Below are 16,619 nucleotides of genomic sequence, written 5' to 3'. Positions count from 1 at the left end.
GTGCTTACTTATCTTCGTGTGTCCGAACATGTCAGCGAGCGCATCAAAGCACGAGCTGACCCACCTGATCTACCGTCACCTGAAGGAGCATGGTTTCCACTCAGCTGCAGATGAGCTACAGAGGCATAGCCCACAGGTCAACCCACCCACACACACACACACACACACACACACAGAGAGAGAGAGAGAGAGAGAGAGAGGCTGTTAGTGTAACTCACTGTAACTGCTGGAGTTTGCAACAGTGTTTCAGATTTGAAAAAAGAAACAGCCCCAGTGTTTGCTAACACACAGCGCTATTCTGTGCTAAACTTTCGTCACATAATCTTCATACAGAAGTTACGGATCATGATCCACGTTGCTGGAATTAGTGTTTACAGTGTGATTAGCTACTCTCTGTCAGCGCCAGCTCTAGCACTCTTCTTCATTCTTACTATTTAAAACCCAACTGAAAGTGAAGCTTAAGTGAAACATGTCAACATGTCTGCTCTAAAAGAAATCTGTGAATCAGATTCACGTGGGAACCATTTAAAATTTCCTTGTTTCTAGTAAGGCTAAATTGTGTTTGTTTTGTTTTTTACAGGGTGAGACAAATACATCTGCATCATTGTTGGACATCTACAGTTCCTGGTTAAAGTGAGTTCCTCAGCAGGAATCAAACATCTTGATTGGGCTTTGTTGATGTTTGCTAAGTGGTCTTTTTGCTCCATCAGGAACTCAAAAAAGAAAAAGCGTCCGGACTCAGCCAAACAGACCCCAGTTAAGGGTATGACTTTTTTTTTCTTAAAACTATACAGACACAGCATGAAAAGGGTCCAACTTTTTGATCTTTGTAACTAGATTCAATTACTTTTTAATCAGTCAAAACTGGAGATGTGTGTGGCTGTTCAGATACCCGGAGCCAGGCTGGCTTGATGTAGACCAGATCCAGACCAGTTCTCTGACTCAGCAGACTTGTCTCAGTTTCATTGCCTCCAGCTTGTTATAGGATGACTTCATTTTTTTTTCTTTAATCTAAAAACGTTCTCAGATGTACTGGTGTTGAAGTATTGCTCTTCAAACTTGTATTGAAGTTTGAGGACTCAAGTAAAGTTTGAAAAAAGGTCCAGTTTGTAGGATTTAAGGGCATCTCTTTGCAGAAATTTTACATAATAGAAATAATAATGCATCATTTTTTTATATTCACCTGAAAATAAGAACTGTGTTTTTGTTACCTTAGAATGAGCAGTTCTACATACGAAGCACATCATCTCATCATGTCCACCAAACTGACTCTGGATAATGCCATTCATGTTTAAGCTGCAAGTTTTGCGTCAGCCTCTGTACTTCTACACACATGGCACACAGGAGGCCTTTTTGTTCTACAACCTCATCATTAGATTCCACTAAATCCTGCACACTGGACTTTTAAAGTGAGTTAAATTAAATGATTCTGGTATGAGGTGTACTGCAGTTACACAATTCAGAAGTTAGTCTGGTTGTGCAAATGAAAATATATATAAACCTTGTAATTCGACACACTTTTTATGTCCAGCCACGTCAAGGAAAAAGAAAGACAAACCTGCAAACAAAGCAGAGACACAAAAAAAGAAGGTGGGTATTTATTCTGTTTTCATTTTTTAATGCAACATTTAAGCCAATGATTTGAGAAGTGGCCTGATTCATCTTCACTAACTTCACTTATTAGACTGTTTTTTCTTCACTTTTAGTCTGTGCCAGCGAAAAGGAAAAACAGTGATGGTAAATCGGCAGAAAATGACATCAAGGTGAAAAAGTCTAAGACCCAAACAGAAGACAAGAGTGTGGCTGCTGGAGGAGACGATTCAGACTCTGACAGCAGTCTGGATGTAGATAAATGGAAGAAACTGGTGCTGCAGATGACAGGTAGCTCTGTGTGTGTGTGTGTGTGTGTGTGTGTGTGTGTGTGTGTGTGTGTGTGTGTGTGTGTGTGTGTGTGTGTGTTACTGCTTAAACCAAGCATTGAAACAATTTAGATGGCTATATGGGGGCCAAATAAGACATAGATATCAATAAATGCAAAAATAAATGCTGAAATAACAGAAAAGTTAATAATGCGTAATAAATAAAGGATAAATATCTAAATAATTATTGGGAAAAATACAGATAAATACACAAATAGATGAATTAAAATTGATACTTTAGCAGGAAATAAATTCATAGCTTACTTTTTTCTACAATTTTGTACAATTTTATTTATTTACACATATATTTGTTTATACATTTGTGTTTATTTTAGTATTTATTTATTCCTGTATATATTAGTGCATATGTATTAATATATGTAATTATTCCTTTGTTCCAGTATTTATTTATTTATTCATTCATACCTGTATTTATTCCTACATTTATCTATTGATAGTTAAGTCTTTTTATGTCTTCCAAAATACACTCCAGGTAAGAGTAAGTGTTTGTGGTTTCGGGGAGGTTTTCACATCAGAAAAAGGCAAATTTACAGGTGTAGAGGTGGGTGGAGACAGGATTGGAAAATGCAGGACATGGTGGAAGAAGACAGGGAGAGCTGGGTCTTTTCACTTAAAGGGAGAAAGACAACCGCCAGACAGGACAGCACCTCCCACGAACAGCGTCACCATGGGAAACAGTGATTTCATATAAACAGAGCTGTGTGGCTGCCATTGATGTATTTTTCTTTTGAACATTTGTGACACATAGTCATGTTTGTTCAAAGTCTCCACCGTGTTTACTCTGTCCACAGAGTCGGACTTAGCCAAGATGGACACCATCAATGCTCTAGACTCATCTGCACCACCAGCCATAAAAAAGAGAGTGAGGAAACCCCGCGCTAAGCCTCCTGCAAAAACCGACACTCCTGTTCAACAGAATAACGGGACGGCTGGAAAGAAAGAAAAGGTGGAGGAGAAAGCCGTGACAGTAACCCCAACAAAGAATGCTACCTCCAAGAGGAGCAGGCCGAAAAAGAGTGCACCTGTGACGTCCTCTGCCACCCCGAGCCAAGAGCAGAACATCAACTCTGTAGAGGACACACCAACAACGTCCACAATCTCCCCATCTAAACACACACCAAAGAAGGAGAAAAGGAAAGATGTGACTCCCAGTGAAGAAAAAATCGACGAAACAACAACTGAGCCCAAAAAGAAGAAGAAAAAGAAAAAAGAGACTGAAGACAAAGTGGTAGAGAACACAAATGAGACGGGTGGAGATGGAAAAGACAAAGACAGTAAAGAAGAAAAGAAAAAGAAGACTAAAGTCACAGAGCAAGAGTTTGGTGATAAACCTGTGGAGGAGGATAAAAATGCAAACAGGGACGGCAAAGTTAACAAGACTGAAGGAGAAACAATCGAGAGGAACAAAAATGGGAATGTTGATAATGGGGAAACCTCAGAGCTAATAGTGCAAGAAAAGAAACACAAGAAGAAGAAAAAGGAGAAAACTCACAGTGAGGAAAATTCAGAGCAAAGCGTATTAGAGAAAGAAAATCCAGAGCAGATAGATGAAGAAAACAAAGCAAAGACGGGAGAGGAGAGGGCCAACAGTGAGGAAAATTCAGAGCAGAAAGTTAAAGACAAGAAATCAAAGAAGAAGAAAAAGGAGAAACCCGATGAAGAACATTCAGAGCAGATGGTTGAAGAAAAGACAAAGAGAAAAAAGCACAAATCTGATCATAACGACGAGATGTCAGAGTCGATCGTTGAAGAAAATGCGACAAAGACAGCAGAGAGCAGTGAGCCAGAGCAGATTACTGAAGTGAAGAAGAAAAAGAAAAAGGACTCGTCACTGAAAAATGATAACGCAGAGCCACTACCTCCACCTGTCCCTGACACATCCAGTCCTCCATCAGAGAAGAAGAAAAGTGAGTAAATAAGTTGCACGCCAATTCTAACAAAATGCAGTTTGTTTTGTTTTTTCTCTCCAAGTTAATGTTGACTTTTCATTTTTCATTCTGTCAGAGAAGAAAAAGTTGAAATCAAGTGACGTCCAAGAAACACCTGACGTTTCTGCTCAGGACGCCGCAGAGACACAAACCCTCGAGACACCATTAAGTGACACGCCCCACAAAAAGGTTTCACAGTCCTGCAATCTTCACCATCTCTGGTCAAAACAGAGTATCATATTTGTTTTAGTGGCAGATAGTAATTCTTCTAATTCTAATTCTTTTTTAACATTTTTGATTTTTTTGGTTTTCCTCACAGAAAAAGAAATCGTCCAAGAGCACAGAACCGTGAAGATCCCTGCAGAACCACAGGATGAAGGCAACACATCCTGTCCATCTTATTTCTAATCATATTTTAATGGTTAGAAAATCCCTTTAACCTGTAAAGAGAAAATGACTTTTCTATTTTGGTACATTTTTTTTAAAAAAATCTCTTTTTCATTATTTTATGTTCACTGGCAGAGTGTGGCTGACTATACCACAGCTGTTATTTTTGTACTGATACTGCTATTTTAATGACAAGAATATGTAAAAGGAATTTGTAATTGTTTCATGAAATGGATGTTTCTTTTCCAAGTGGAATTCAGTCGACTGAACGGGAAAGCGTCTCTCTTAAAGGTGCAGCCTGCGATTCTAATCCACTCAAATTCAGCAAATCTTTCCTCACAGTCGGCCCAACTGTCCAGTGTTCATTAAAAGGGGAACAAACACGTGGAACAGCACTATCACGCTGTGCACGGAGAGGATCAGCTGTGGATGTACACAAAGGCAGCAGGAGCAAGAGGGCCGGGGAAACTTCTGGAGGAGCACCGACTGCATGTTGACTTCATATATCAACAAGTTTTTTTCTCAAGAATCACTGACTCCACCTTCAAACAAATTTTCAGTCTCAGGATGGTATCACACAATAGTCGTAAATCTTCATTTGTTCCCTGTGGACGCCTACAAAAACTGCTCTTATTGTTAGAAAACAAAACTTTACACCATGTTTTTATCAGTTTTATATTTATTCAGAAACCTGTTTTAACAGCCTATTTCTGGCACTGGGTAAAGTCGCCTATCTATGTTTATGAAAAGCATGTTGGGTTTTTGAAAAAGGTTTAAATGTTTGATAAAGCTGTCATATATGAGCATTGTAGCATTGTACATGATGCTTTTATATTTTTTTGCAAATGCTCTTTTCTGCCTGAAGTTTTTAAGTCTGTTATTTGTGGACAGCGGAAAGAATATTGCAGGGGAGCTACACCCATTTGTAAAATTCAGACATGTTATTCCTATATTTTAAGAAAGTCTAAAAAAAAAAAAAAAAGTAAGTATGAGCAACTCTCCCAAATCCAAAAAACAGAAAATTTCAACAAAATAAAGATCAGTTGGGTATAAAAAGAAAAGAAAAAACTGTGGATCCACAAAATCAGGCTCCCATTCATTGTCTGTGGAGCAGCTCCAGACTTTTTACGTGATGACTGACTTCTCTAGTGTTTGGCTTTGACAGCGTAACTCATGTTCATTGACCCTTTGAAACCTGGATTGACAACACTTAACCTGTGCTACAATCACGCCTTTCACAAGTATTTTAGACTTTGAGGATCCACAGGAACCCTGGTAAAGTATTTACACCTTTGTGCTTCAAATTACAACCTGGACAAGTATTTCTCCCACCACTGGCTAAATTAAACGTGTATTTACTGTATATAAAAAAAAAAAACTTGATAAGTAGATTTGAATTGTGACTGCATAAACTCTGCCGTCCTCAGATCAAAGCTTCTTTAGCACTGGTGATGACAAGAATCAATACTTTTGCAGGTTGGTGTGGATAGAAGAGCAGCAACTAAAGATTATTCTCATTATCAGTTCATCTGTATTATTTATTTTTAATATATTTCATAATTGTGCAGTCACTGACAATGCATTATTGGCTCAAAAACACATGGTACTTCTAAACTCTGGGATCAACACAAAAGCGAAAGGTGAATGATGTATGCAGTCAGTCATATGACCCCTTCTCTGTACAGACAGCAGGTCCTCCAGTTTCAGAGGAGAAACTCTGATGAGCAAAAATACCTCAGTCTCCTGATGAGATGCACACGATGCATCCAACAGAAGGACTACAGGTACTGAGCCTCAGGCGTTAAAAAAATATTTAATCTTTACATGCATTAAAAAATCATTGATAATAACACTGAAGATGGTAAACCTCAAAATACCAGTAGACCATACTCAAAAGGTATTGAAAATTTGACTTTCCAATCCAGTGTATTTTGGCATTCTAATGATATTTCATATTTATCTTATTTCCTCACTATGTTGTAAAACCACACTGTTTGTAAAACTGTGTTTTGACAAATAGCTCAAAAAAGGTGAAAATTGTAAGATGGCATATGAATATAGTAGAAGCTGCAGGTCATACGTATGTCATCCTTCAAGCTTGCAAAGGTGCACCATCACACCCCGCCATCTGATTAGCAAACTGATCCACATTTGCCACTTTTACATGCACTCTTACATACAAGCAAAATAGCCTCCAGAAAAGTACCTTTTGCAATTTCGGTGGAATCAATTAGCATTCAGCTCGGTGGACTTGCTTTGTACTACAGGGTTAGTTCACTGAACAATTGCATGTCTCTAGAATATCCAGAATATGTATCTCAACTGGTGGTTTTGCTACAGTTTGCAGCACACAGCCTCTTGTCTGTTTAAGGTCAGCTCTTTGTGTTGTCATCGATACGCTGTAGACAAACCAACTCGCCAACAGTTTGCAAAGATGTGGAAGAGATGCATGCCCAAAAGAAAACCAACATTTTTGGTCTCAAGGAGAAACTCTACTACTTTAAACAATCATGAAAGACTTGGATATTAACAGGTTTTGGGAGAGGTGCAAAAATCAAAACAAAGACCTTTTCAAGAATGTGTTTGAAGGAATTAAAGAGGGAGGCTGTTACACTCTGCCATATTTTGATGTGATGATGAAAAAGGGGAATATTCATTTTTATTAGCCATGTAAACAGCAGAATAGGAGTAATGTCTTTTGCAGAATAAAGGTAAAGAACGGAATTGGAAGAGATTCCAACTGAAAGTGCAAAATGTACTTTGTGAAGGCGGTTTTTCTTTTGTTTATACAGTTGGGTGTAACAGAAATGTTCATCTTAATAAATACATGGATTTAATCACGTTAACAAAATAGAGTTTGTGGGCGTAGTGAACTCGTCAGTCGGCGAACTCCCAGCTGGAAATGTGTGCAAGTGGTGCACACATCGCCAGCTGCACTGTTCAGGTTGAGAAGCTGTTAGGGCACCGGCAGTGTCCCCCAAACTGCGAACCATTAATTTTGATGTACATCGTCTGATGACTACCTCTCACTGGGGTCGTCATTTTTAGGTTAAAGAGGTAGAGAAAAATCCCCCATCCCATAACATATGTTAGAGTGACTGCTATTTGTATCCCTGCTAATGATGTTGACCTTGACACTTATGCTGGAATGGCAATCTGGTTGCCGTGGTAAGAGATTACGTTATACTATTAACTTCAGCCTGATTGTTTGAGAAAGCAAGTTAATCTCAAAACAGGAAGGAGGAGTGGGACGGTGTCAAAAAATACAAGTGGCAAGAAGTAAACGAGTTGTCCTGTGCCCTCAGGTGTGTCCTTGTGGTATCAGTGACTTACTGTACCCTTTAGGTGGGACTTTGGTGTCTTCTGGTTGGTTCAGGAGGGATGTTGTCCGCCTTCAGTGCAACAAATAATATCAGTTAGTTTAAAATGTTTTTATTAACTAAACCATAAAGACAAATGGCACAACAGTCTTTACCGAGCAGTAGGATGAGTAGGACGGCAGGTGGTGCTCCAGTAGATGTGTTGCTCTGCGTCTAATCGCTCCTTCACTGTTGTACTGAATAGCTTCTAACAGTGAGAGTCCGCCGTGCCGCACAAACTCCTCTGCCACCTAAAGGGAAGAGCAAGGAAGTGTTACAAATACATCAGCATTGTAAAAGCTGATCATAGGCTCGTTTGGTAATTCCCACTGAGCAGCATCTGTATGACATGTGTCACTAATTTACCTGTTGACCACTAACTACCAGCATGAGCAGAATATCCATACTCAGGGTCACCATCTCTTGGTTGGCCATTTTAAGCGTGGCACAGAGAGCGGACAGCAATCCTCGATGGGCCAGCTCGACACAGAACTTCTTTCTCTTGTGGGCAACATTTGCTAGAACCCTCAGGATCTGAGCATAACAAGAAGCCACGGAGCAGTGGGGTTAGTGTAACGCTCATTGTTCATCATCAAGAGCTACAATGGTGAAATAAAAATTTCACGACAGCAATATGATAAAAGTTTGGCCCCAGCCTGCAGACCATGGTGTTGATGCCTTGAGAGTACGGGAGGAGCTGGATCAGTCCAGGGACCAAGTTGAGAGTCAGCAGAGCAGAGCAGAAAGCACCGGAGTGAGCTGTAACAGCGAGATGAAAAAATGCATTTAAATAAACTTTATTACACACTAACTCCTCTCACAAAAACACCAATCCTCCTCCACTGCAAATTCTTAAATCATAGTACAGAGGAAACAGCGCCCGACACCTCCATAGTTTCATATGCCCAGGACAGATCCGCAGCTTTAATAAGCAGTCAAATGGACATATTCTGGAACCAGATATATTTCATAAAGAGATGAAGGGAGAAAATTTCAAGGAAGACCTTTTACAAACTCCACTTTTATTACAAACCAGTTAGGTCATCATACCCCTAGTGCCATTATTATTAAATATGTGCATGCAACATTTTAATTATGATTCATTATGTGTCAACTACTGATAAAAAAAATTACACTGAGATGGGAAACTTGCACTTTTTAATTACATGAATACATATTCTTTTCTCCCCCAGTGTGTGACACAGAAGTCTGTCAGTCAAATTCCACTAAAAACCAACCACATAAACTTTAGAGATTTGAATGAGGTGCATTACTACAACTCAATACTGTATTACTTTTTGTGCTTATGTGTTTAATAATGTCTGCTGAGTATCAGCTTCCTCCTTCAAGACAAAGATTTACAGTCCCAAGCTGTAGAACAAGGCAGTACAAAAACAGCTTTGTCCCAGCAGTCTGCACTGTAAAACTGGGTTCCTGTAAGTTAGGGCAAGTGGGATTTAAGACTTTTTCAGTGCCACTCGACATAAAATTTAGGACCAATCTTCCAATAGCCAAAATTGAAGAAAAAAAAGATATGAACTAACACCAGTTACATAGGTCCAGGAGACGTTTAACCTAATATTTACTGAGCAAATGCAGGTTTTAAACGTGTTTTTTGTTATGTTAATGCAAAAGACATTCAGTAAAATATACATATTTTTAAAACAGAAAAGTCAGAAAAATAACATTAATAAAATCCTCTTACCCATGTCTGAGAATTTTTAAGTCTTTTAAAAGATTAATTTAATACCAATTAAGGCCTTATTTTGAGATGAAATGATTCAGTGCCTTTTTATGACTTTTTAAAACCATCGTACACATGCTGAGGAAGCGCTTTTAATTACGATTTATTTGTTAGTAATTACTGAAGCCTGACTTCAGTATTATCATGCTTGTCTATTGTCTTATGTGTTTTGTAAAATGTGTGTCAATGGGATGCCTCACCTTATGCTGCAAACCAAATCTACCAGAAGGTACAAATAAAGTAACCGTACCTCATTTTTTTATGAGCTGTCCCTAAACCCAGTCTGTCCCTGAGCCAAAAAACCAAGAGAGCACATTTAAGAAATCCAAATTTACACTAATTTAAACCCATAATCATTGCAGAAATATGTGTTTGAGATTCAGCAAAAAGCTTGATTATACCAAACCTGTGAGATTATTGAGGACCCAGGCACTCTCTCTAGCCAACGCCGGCTGGCTTTGCAGGTACGCCTGAAGAAGTGCACACAGAGCAACCACAAGACGCATGTCACCCACTTGAGTACCCAAGTCTTCCAATGGACAGGAGGACAGGAGGTTTCCCACGCACCTCAGCAGAGGACAGATTAACTGAAGAGGAAGAACGCATAAAAAAATCTTAATGTTAGTTAAAATCTTGGATATTTCAGCCTTAACATTACTGATGGTGTAAACTTTGTATTGTGGCTGATTTTCCTTAATGTGGTTTATCTTAAGGTTGGTTAGTTTTTGATTTTCTAGCTTAAAAATATAATAAAAAATATAATGATTCTTTTAGATAATTAATCAGAATGAAAATGTACTCATCATCTTGGTCGTGTGGGTGTGTGTGTGTGTGTGTGCGCACGCGCGTATTATCTTTGAAGGTGATAAAGAGAGTAAGTAATAAGAGGAACTCATGCATATGATTTGTTTGAAGGATGTAAAAACAGAACAGAAAAAACAAATTAACACGAAACAAAAAGCAAACCTTAAAAAGCAACAAACATATAAAAATGTATTTAATCCAATCACTTCCTTACCAGCTCCATTCCTTCTTCTTTGTTTCCTGCGGCCACAGCACCTCCTAGTGACACTAATAAGGAACTGCACTGTGACAGGGCCCCATGAGCCAACAGCACCGTGTTGTCCCCATAGCTTTGGAGTTAGTAAAAACCACAAGAGACGGATCATCATTGCTTTGCTGAGTAAAATTACACTTATTGTGGAGCAATTACATATAAGGACATCTGAGTAAATATATTGTTGACACTTTCTCTCTCACCTGCATGTGAGGTAGTGCAGACACCATGCGCACTCAATGGCAGGTGCCAGGCCGAAGTTTGGGTCTGGAGTCAGGACTGATAACAGGTGTGGAGGTAAACTTGAGGCCAGCACCATCCTGCAGACACAGAGTAAGACTATCATACAGCACACAATGTTTTGTTTTTTTTTTTTTACACTTTATTACAATGTCTCTTTTAAACATCTTACATATATTTTGTAAAAAATCATTACTTCAAGTCCATTGCACATTTCTATTGTTTTTGTGTAAGTTATAGCTTTATTAATAGAGGTACGCAACCATCGAAAATTACTTTAATAAACAAAGAATAAAGTGCAAAACAAAGTTACCGTCCTCATCTTCACTATCAATATCAAAAACAACAATAATAGCTATCTTTTTTTAAGAGGTAAAGTGTGCGTATGTGGCTATGAGGTCCCTCATTCTGTCTGATTATATCTGAAGGGTTCTTTAAATAATTCGTTTTCTTTACCTCGTCCTAAATTTGCTTTAGCAAAGACAAAAAATGTTTAATGTAAGCAATGCCTCAAGAGGAATGAAAGAGCAACAATACGTAGAGAGTGGAGAGATGACGTAGTGTGTCATTACGGGATTATTGTCTCCGCTGCATCTTTGGCCTGAAGGAGCTGAGAGAGGGTGAACCCCACAGCTTCCACCACGGCAAGGTTATGTCTCTGGTTCTGAACACACACACACACACACACACACACACACACACACACACACACTAAGAGTTACTACTATGACTACATAAACCTTGTGTGGCATCAGTTAGGGGATACAGGATTCCTACACATTTTTACCAACAACTTTTCAAAACTTTTCCATAATATTGTCCCCATCACCATGACTTTATTTCAGTAGTTTAAAGGGGTTAGTCCTAAAAACATGCATTTTCCAAGGCATTTGTGAATAGGAAAACTGCTAATGCTTGATATCTCTACTCGTAATTGAGACAGTTCCATCCAATATACTATGTTTTGGTCTAGCAGACCCTCATCAGGTGTGATCCTAATGAAGATCTGCTAAACCGAAATGTCTTTTTTTTTTTTCATTCAATAAATATGTCAGCAGTAAGCGGGACAATGTGCGGGAGTTTCTCTCTTAGTTCAGAGATTGCTCTCTACTCCGACACACCTGTCACACATTTATGTGTGCAGGGATTTTCCTCAGCAATTTCAAGGTACCAAAAACACAAATTCTTACTTTCACGTGATTATACTCATGAAAACATACTTGTTATTATATATTTCATTTCTGCCAGTAAATCCCCTTAAATCACTCAAGCTGAACCTTTAATGTACTGGTGTGACTGAGGTGCTGTTAAAATGCTGAAGACTAATAAATCTGGTTAGTTTACCTCCATGCAGTGGCCCAGAGCTGGTACGAGTCCTTGTGCCAAGAGCTTCTCTTTTACAGCATCGCTGTCTGGGCATAAATTGCCAAGCGTGTAGAGACACAACTCCTGTGTACACATGAACAATGAACATACACGCAGTGAAAGTTTAAAAAAATCTCTGCATAATTAAGGGATGATATTAGTAAGTAAGTCAGAGAGGCTTTATTTATATACACTTTTTAAACACACAGTTACAAAGCGCTTCACACATACTGTACATACACACACCTAAAATAAATAAGTGAGTTAATCAAGTTACAATAAATTACACTACAGAACACAGCACAATTAGAGACTAAACACAAACAAAAACATATCTTCATTGTCGGGCACAAACCGTGTATCTCCACATTTCGCTATTTTCTTCTTTTTTTTCGTAAATAAATTCTATAGGTCCCCCTCTACGTCTATGTGGGTTCAACCATTTCTCAACCGATAAATGCATTTATAAAAGCTTGTAACTTAACCTCCTATCTCCACTGAACACACAAACACCATGTTTTTTCTAATTCCTTAAAAAAAGCAGTTTTGGAGATAGGAGATTTGCGTGCGATGCTTAAAACAGTCGAGAGACTCAGCAAATCTGGTGGACCAGGTAAGATAGTTCAAGCTAGGGGCTAAAACAGCAAATGCACAGCTTTTTTTCTGCAGTTGGAGCAGGGGATAGATAAAAGGTCAAGATTTGAAGATCGGAGAGGTCAAGAAGTAGAACACGGAACAAGGAGATCAGATATTTAACTGGAGGCGAGGTGATGCAGTGCCTTGTATGTAATCATATTCTGAATTTTACAGGAAGCCAAATGAAGGATGCAAGAACGGGTGTTATGTGGGACCGGCAGCTCGTACTAATCAATAGTCTTGCAGCTGCATTTTGAACACAACACCTGGTACAAGTGGGTACTCACAGTGAACTTGGTGCTCTGGCCAGACAGGTAGGTGAGCAGGTAAGGAGTGGCGGGCAGACAGGCTGGCGCCACATTGGCATGGGGAGAGTGAGACAGCTCGTGCAGGCACCGAACAGCGTGCAGACGGCACGTAGCATCAGAGCCAGTGAGGAGACCAACCAACAGATGCATACTATTCTCCTGCCTAGAAGAAAGACAGGTGTACACAGACATGAAACATAAGAAACAGACACACAAATGTCAATAAGATGACAAAAGTTACCACCATACTTGATGAAGGCGAGCTGTGCCGATGGGTCACGGAGAGCTTTACTCAGGGCCTTCAGGTGGGCCTCCCTCTCCAGCCCGCCGTGTTGAAGTCTGTGGTACAAACTGACCACGTCCTGGGGAAACGAGAAGCAAATTCAGATGGGAAGTTAACCTACCAAGATGTTTTCTATCACAACATCTGTCTCACCTGTTCTCCTGAGTTAGTGTCCATGGTGACCTCTGGCTGCTCCTCATCTTCATTCACCACAAGTCTCTTACTCACAAGCTGCCTGTCTCTGCGGGCTTGTCTCAGTGCTACAGCATTTCACAGAGACAAATATCACATCACATCTGAGTAGCCTTTCACACTTAGCTGTTTAGTGACAATATATCCTACAAGTCATTGAAGTGTCAACTTTAGAGACATGGCCGCCCTGTGGATGATGCTGATGATGATGATGCAAGCTGTGAAATTAATATTAAATAACGTTATGCTGGTTTCCCAGTAGTTACTGTATATCTGAATTACTAATTATTTAATTTCTTAGCAACCATGATACCCTTTATTTAAAAAATGATATGCAAGAAAAGTCATCACTGAGTCTTAACATTACTCAGAATATTAGTGTTTCATGACACGTGGTCAGTGGTGGTCAGTACTCAGACCTTTTACTTATGTAAAAGTGACAATACTACAGTGCAGAAATACTCTGCTAAAAGAAAAAGTCCTGCAGTCAAATCTGTCCATCTCAAAAGTGTTTGCATCAATATATATATGTATATATATATGTGTATATATATATATATATATATATATATATATATATATATATATATATATATATATATATATATATATATATATATATATATATATATGTTCACAAATAGAACAAATGTTTCACAAATCTGAAACTGTGTTTTAAATCATATTTAGCCTCTCTGGGATAATCTAGTCCAGATTTGACCTGTCTAGGTGCAGTGTTTCTTATTAACTGGACCTAGTCTAATGTGATCAAAATGTGAAAATCTCCCTTTTTGGGTTTTCACAAACAGAATAAATGTTTCACAAATGTGAACGTGGGTTTCAGAAAGCTTCCGGGCTTTACCTTAAATGTTTAACCTGCTTTTACACCACTTAAAGGTGCAAAAAGCCGAGCAATGGTCGCTGAATTACTTAACCCTTAACTCCCCACTTGAACTGCCAAATCAGAAGCTAACTGCACGCTGAAACTGCTTTCACAAAAAAAGAGACTTTTCATGTAACGTTAGGGATCATCTTTGTTACCTAGATAAACAGTTGCCGTTTAATGTCCTGAAATAACACAAGTTTAACGTTTTGGGGAAACAAAAAACGTTATGTTTGCCGGTCGTTATTTTTTTTAGTCACCGTTTAAGCCTTTTTTTTTTCATTGTATTTAAAATAACATGGTTTTGAAGTATTTTATTCGCATTAAGTTAACGCTGTGCTGACTGGTTAACAGCTAACACTGTGGATACATCACAGGATAACTTCAATTTATCAACATATTTTAACACTCACCTTTCTCCTGCTCCCGCCTCTTTAACCTGAACTCCTCCAAGCTGTCGCCTTGTCGACCAACTTTATGGCGAACCTTATTTAACCTCCACATTATGGTTATTTTCAGGTAAACAGTTAAACGTGAGTTAAACTTCAAATCATGATGGACGCTGCTGGTTATTTGTAGCCAAAACAACCAAAACAGAAATTGAAGCTCTTCTTCGGTGTCTGCTGATGGACCTCAGCCGGCGGCTGCAGCGCCGTTTAGCGGTCACACACGGTAGATACAGGTACTGCAGTTACAGGGGACCGCCACCTAAATTAACCCTTTGAAACCTGAAACCAAATTGTCATGATTTGTTTTAATGGGAAGAAGGCAATGAGCAACTCAAGGAGAAATGACCCAGAAATTAACAAGAAATTAGCATAAAAAATGCAAAAACAAAAAACAATCAAAGAAATTACCTGAAAAAAGGTTGAAAATATTTTAATTATGTAACTGAATTTTAAATATATAATTATGATAAAAATCAGTGAAATAAAAAAAAACAAGAAAACAAATGACTGAAGAATGATTTAAGAAAATAAAGACATTTTTAAAAAAAAAACAAGGAAAGGGCCTGAAAAAAAGATGCTTGAAAACTCTGTAAAAAAAATTGAAATATTCAATTACAATAATTAAAAACATAGTTCTCTTGACAATTTCCTTAGCTTAAAAAAATCTTGCATTTTGCTGGACATTTAATGCTTTATGTTTTGGAAAGAAATCAAATTAATTCTCTCAAGGTTCAAAGGTCTAAAAGACATTAAATTAATTTATCTAAACAAGAACCCAGACCTATTAAAATGTCTCAAATAAACTTTTCAAAAGTCTTAAATATGCAAAGACATGGCAAATAGGATTTTATCTTTTTTTTCTGAGGTTGCATTGTACAATTTCAAAATAACTGATAAAATTTTTTTAAATAATTATTATTCCTATTGCATGGATGTAATTTTTTTTTTAAATAGTCAGTAACGTAACGTTAGTTCTTCATGGTTCTCTCCTTCAACTTTAGTTGATGCTGTCATGCCGTGAATGAACCGCATTATTGCTAATTGAATTAGGAATAAAGGAAAATGAATTTATTCTTGGCACATGTTTTAAATAACATACTTTTTGATCTTTGGGTTTGCGGGAAGATATCAAGTATTTTTAAGTCAAAAGGCTCTAGTTAAAGTGACATCAAGAGTCTCTGGTGATGAAGTCCAAGTCAGGTTGCAATTTTATTTAATTTTTTGGTCAAGTCAAGTCAAGTCTAAAGTCATCAACTTTGTGACTGAAATCTGTGTTGAGTCCAAGTCATGTGACTCGAGTCCTCACCTCTGTCTTGTAATCTTATAATCTAACAAAAAAAATCACTCACAGATGACAAACTGTTCATATTAACATTTGACATTATTGCCCTCTTGTTCCTGGATTTCTTTTCAGATCTTGGTGGGATTTTCTTTGACTCGGTGACCGAGTGAGTGTTTTGCTGAGCAGTGTTGTGAAAAAAGTAGATTTCCTCATGAGCTGTTTTTGAGGTACTTGTACTCTACTTAATAATTTACCTTCTCTGATACTTTGGAATACTTTATATTCCACTATATCTCAGAGGGGAAATGTGGTATATTACTTTTAACTTTACTACCTTTATTTGATAATTTGAGTTACTTTGCAGATTTGGATTAATAATACAAAAAACATACTAGTAATAATACATTTTTGTAGGATATTATAAATCAAACTACCCAAAAGGATATAAAGTAATTAAAATAAAATCCACCTTTACCAGCTGCAACATTAAAGTGATGAAGACATTAAAGCACCAATATTTATAATCCAGTAACATAATGTATATTATTCTATAGCTCGCAATAAAG

General features: G+C 38.0%; 2 protein-coding genes across 2 annotated transcripts; one reads left to right on the top strand and one right to left on the bottom strand.

The window, feature by feature from the left end:
- The first annotated feature begins 3 nt into the window (after positions 1-3).
- LOC121948445 (uncharacterized) lies at positions 4-5,058 on the top strand. Its single transcript, XM_042493841.2, has 8 exons — positions 4-136; positions 581-633; positions 711-763; positions 1,532-1,590; positions 1,707-1,881; positions 2,732-3,847; positions 3,945-4,057; positions 4,188-5,058. The coding sequence occupies exons 1-8, from the start codon at positions 29-31 to the stop codon at positions 4,218-4,220; spliced, it is 1,710 nt and encodes a 569-aa protein (XP_042349775.2). The 5' UTR covers positions 4-28; the 3' UTR covers positions 4,221-5,058.
- Positions 5,059-5,973: 915 nt separating this feature from the next.
- tmco6 (transmembrane and coiled-coil domains 6) lies at positions 5,974-14,940 on the bottom strand. Its single transcript, XM_042493111.2, has 13 exons — positions 14,736-14,940; positions 13,401-13,507; positions 13,214-13,326; positions 12,944-13,127; positions 12,000-12,104; positions 11,228-11,319; positions 10,619-10,735; positions 10,377-10,491; positions 9,765-9,945; positions 8,279-8,373; positions 7,981-8,148; positions 7,731-7,865; positions 5,974-7,647 (listed from the first exon to the last, which is right to left on the bottom strand). The coding sequence occupies exons 1-13, from the start codon at positions 14,824-14,826 to the stop codon at positions 7,597-7,599; spliced, it is 1,554 nt and encodes a 517-aa protein (XP_042349045.2). The 5' UTR covers positions 14,827-14,940; the 3' UTR covers positions 5,974-7,596.
- Between the last annotated feature and the right edge of the window lie 1,679 nt (positions 14,941-16,619).

This window comes from Plectropomus leopardus, chromosome 8 (assembly GCF_026936395.1).
Source record: "Plectropomus leopardus strain MGB_pleo_1.0 chromosome 8, ASM2693639v1, whole genome shotgun sequence".
Lineage (NCBI taxonomy): Eukaryota > Metazoa > Chordata > Actinopteri > Perciformes > Serranidae > Plectropomus > Plectropomus leopardus.
The sequence above is the reverse complement of the archived record's forward strand: the minus strand, read 5'-3'. Positions and strand labels throughout refer to the sequence as shown.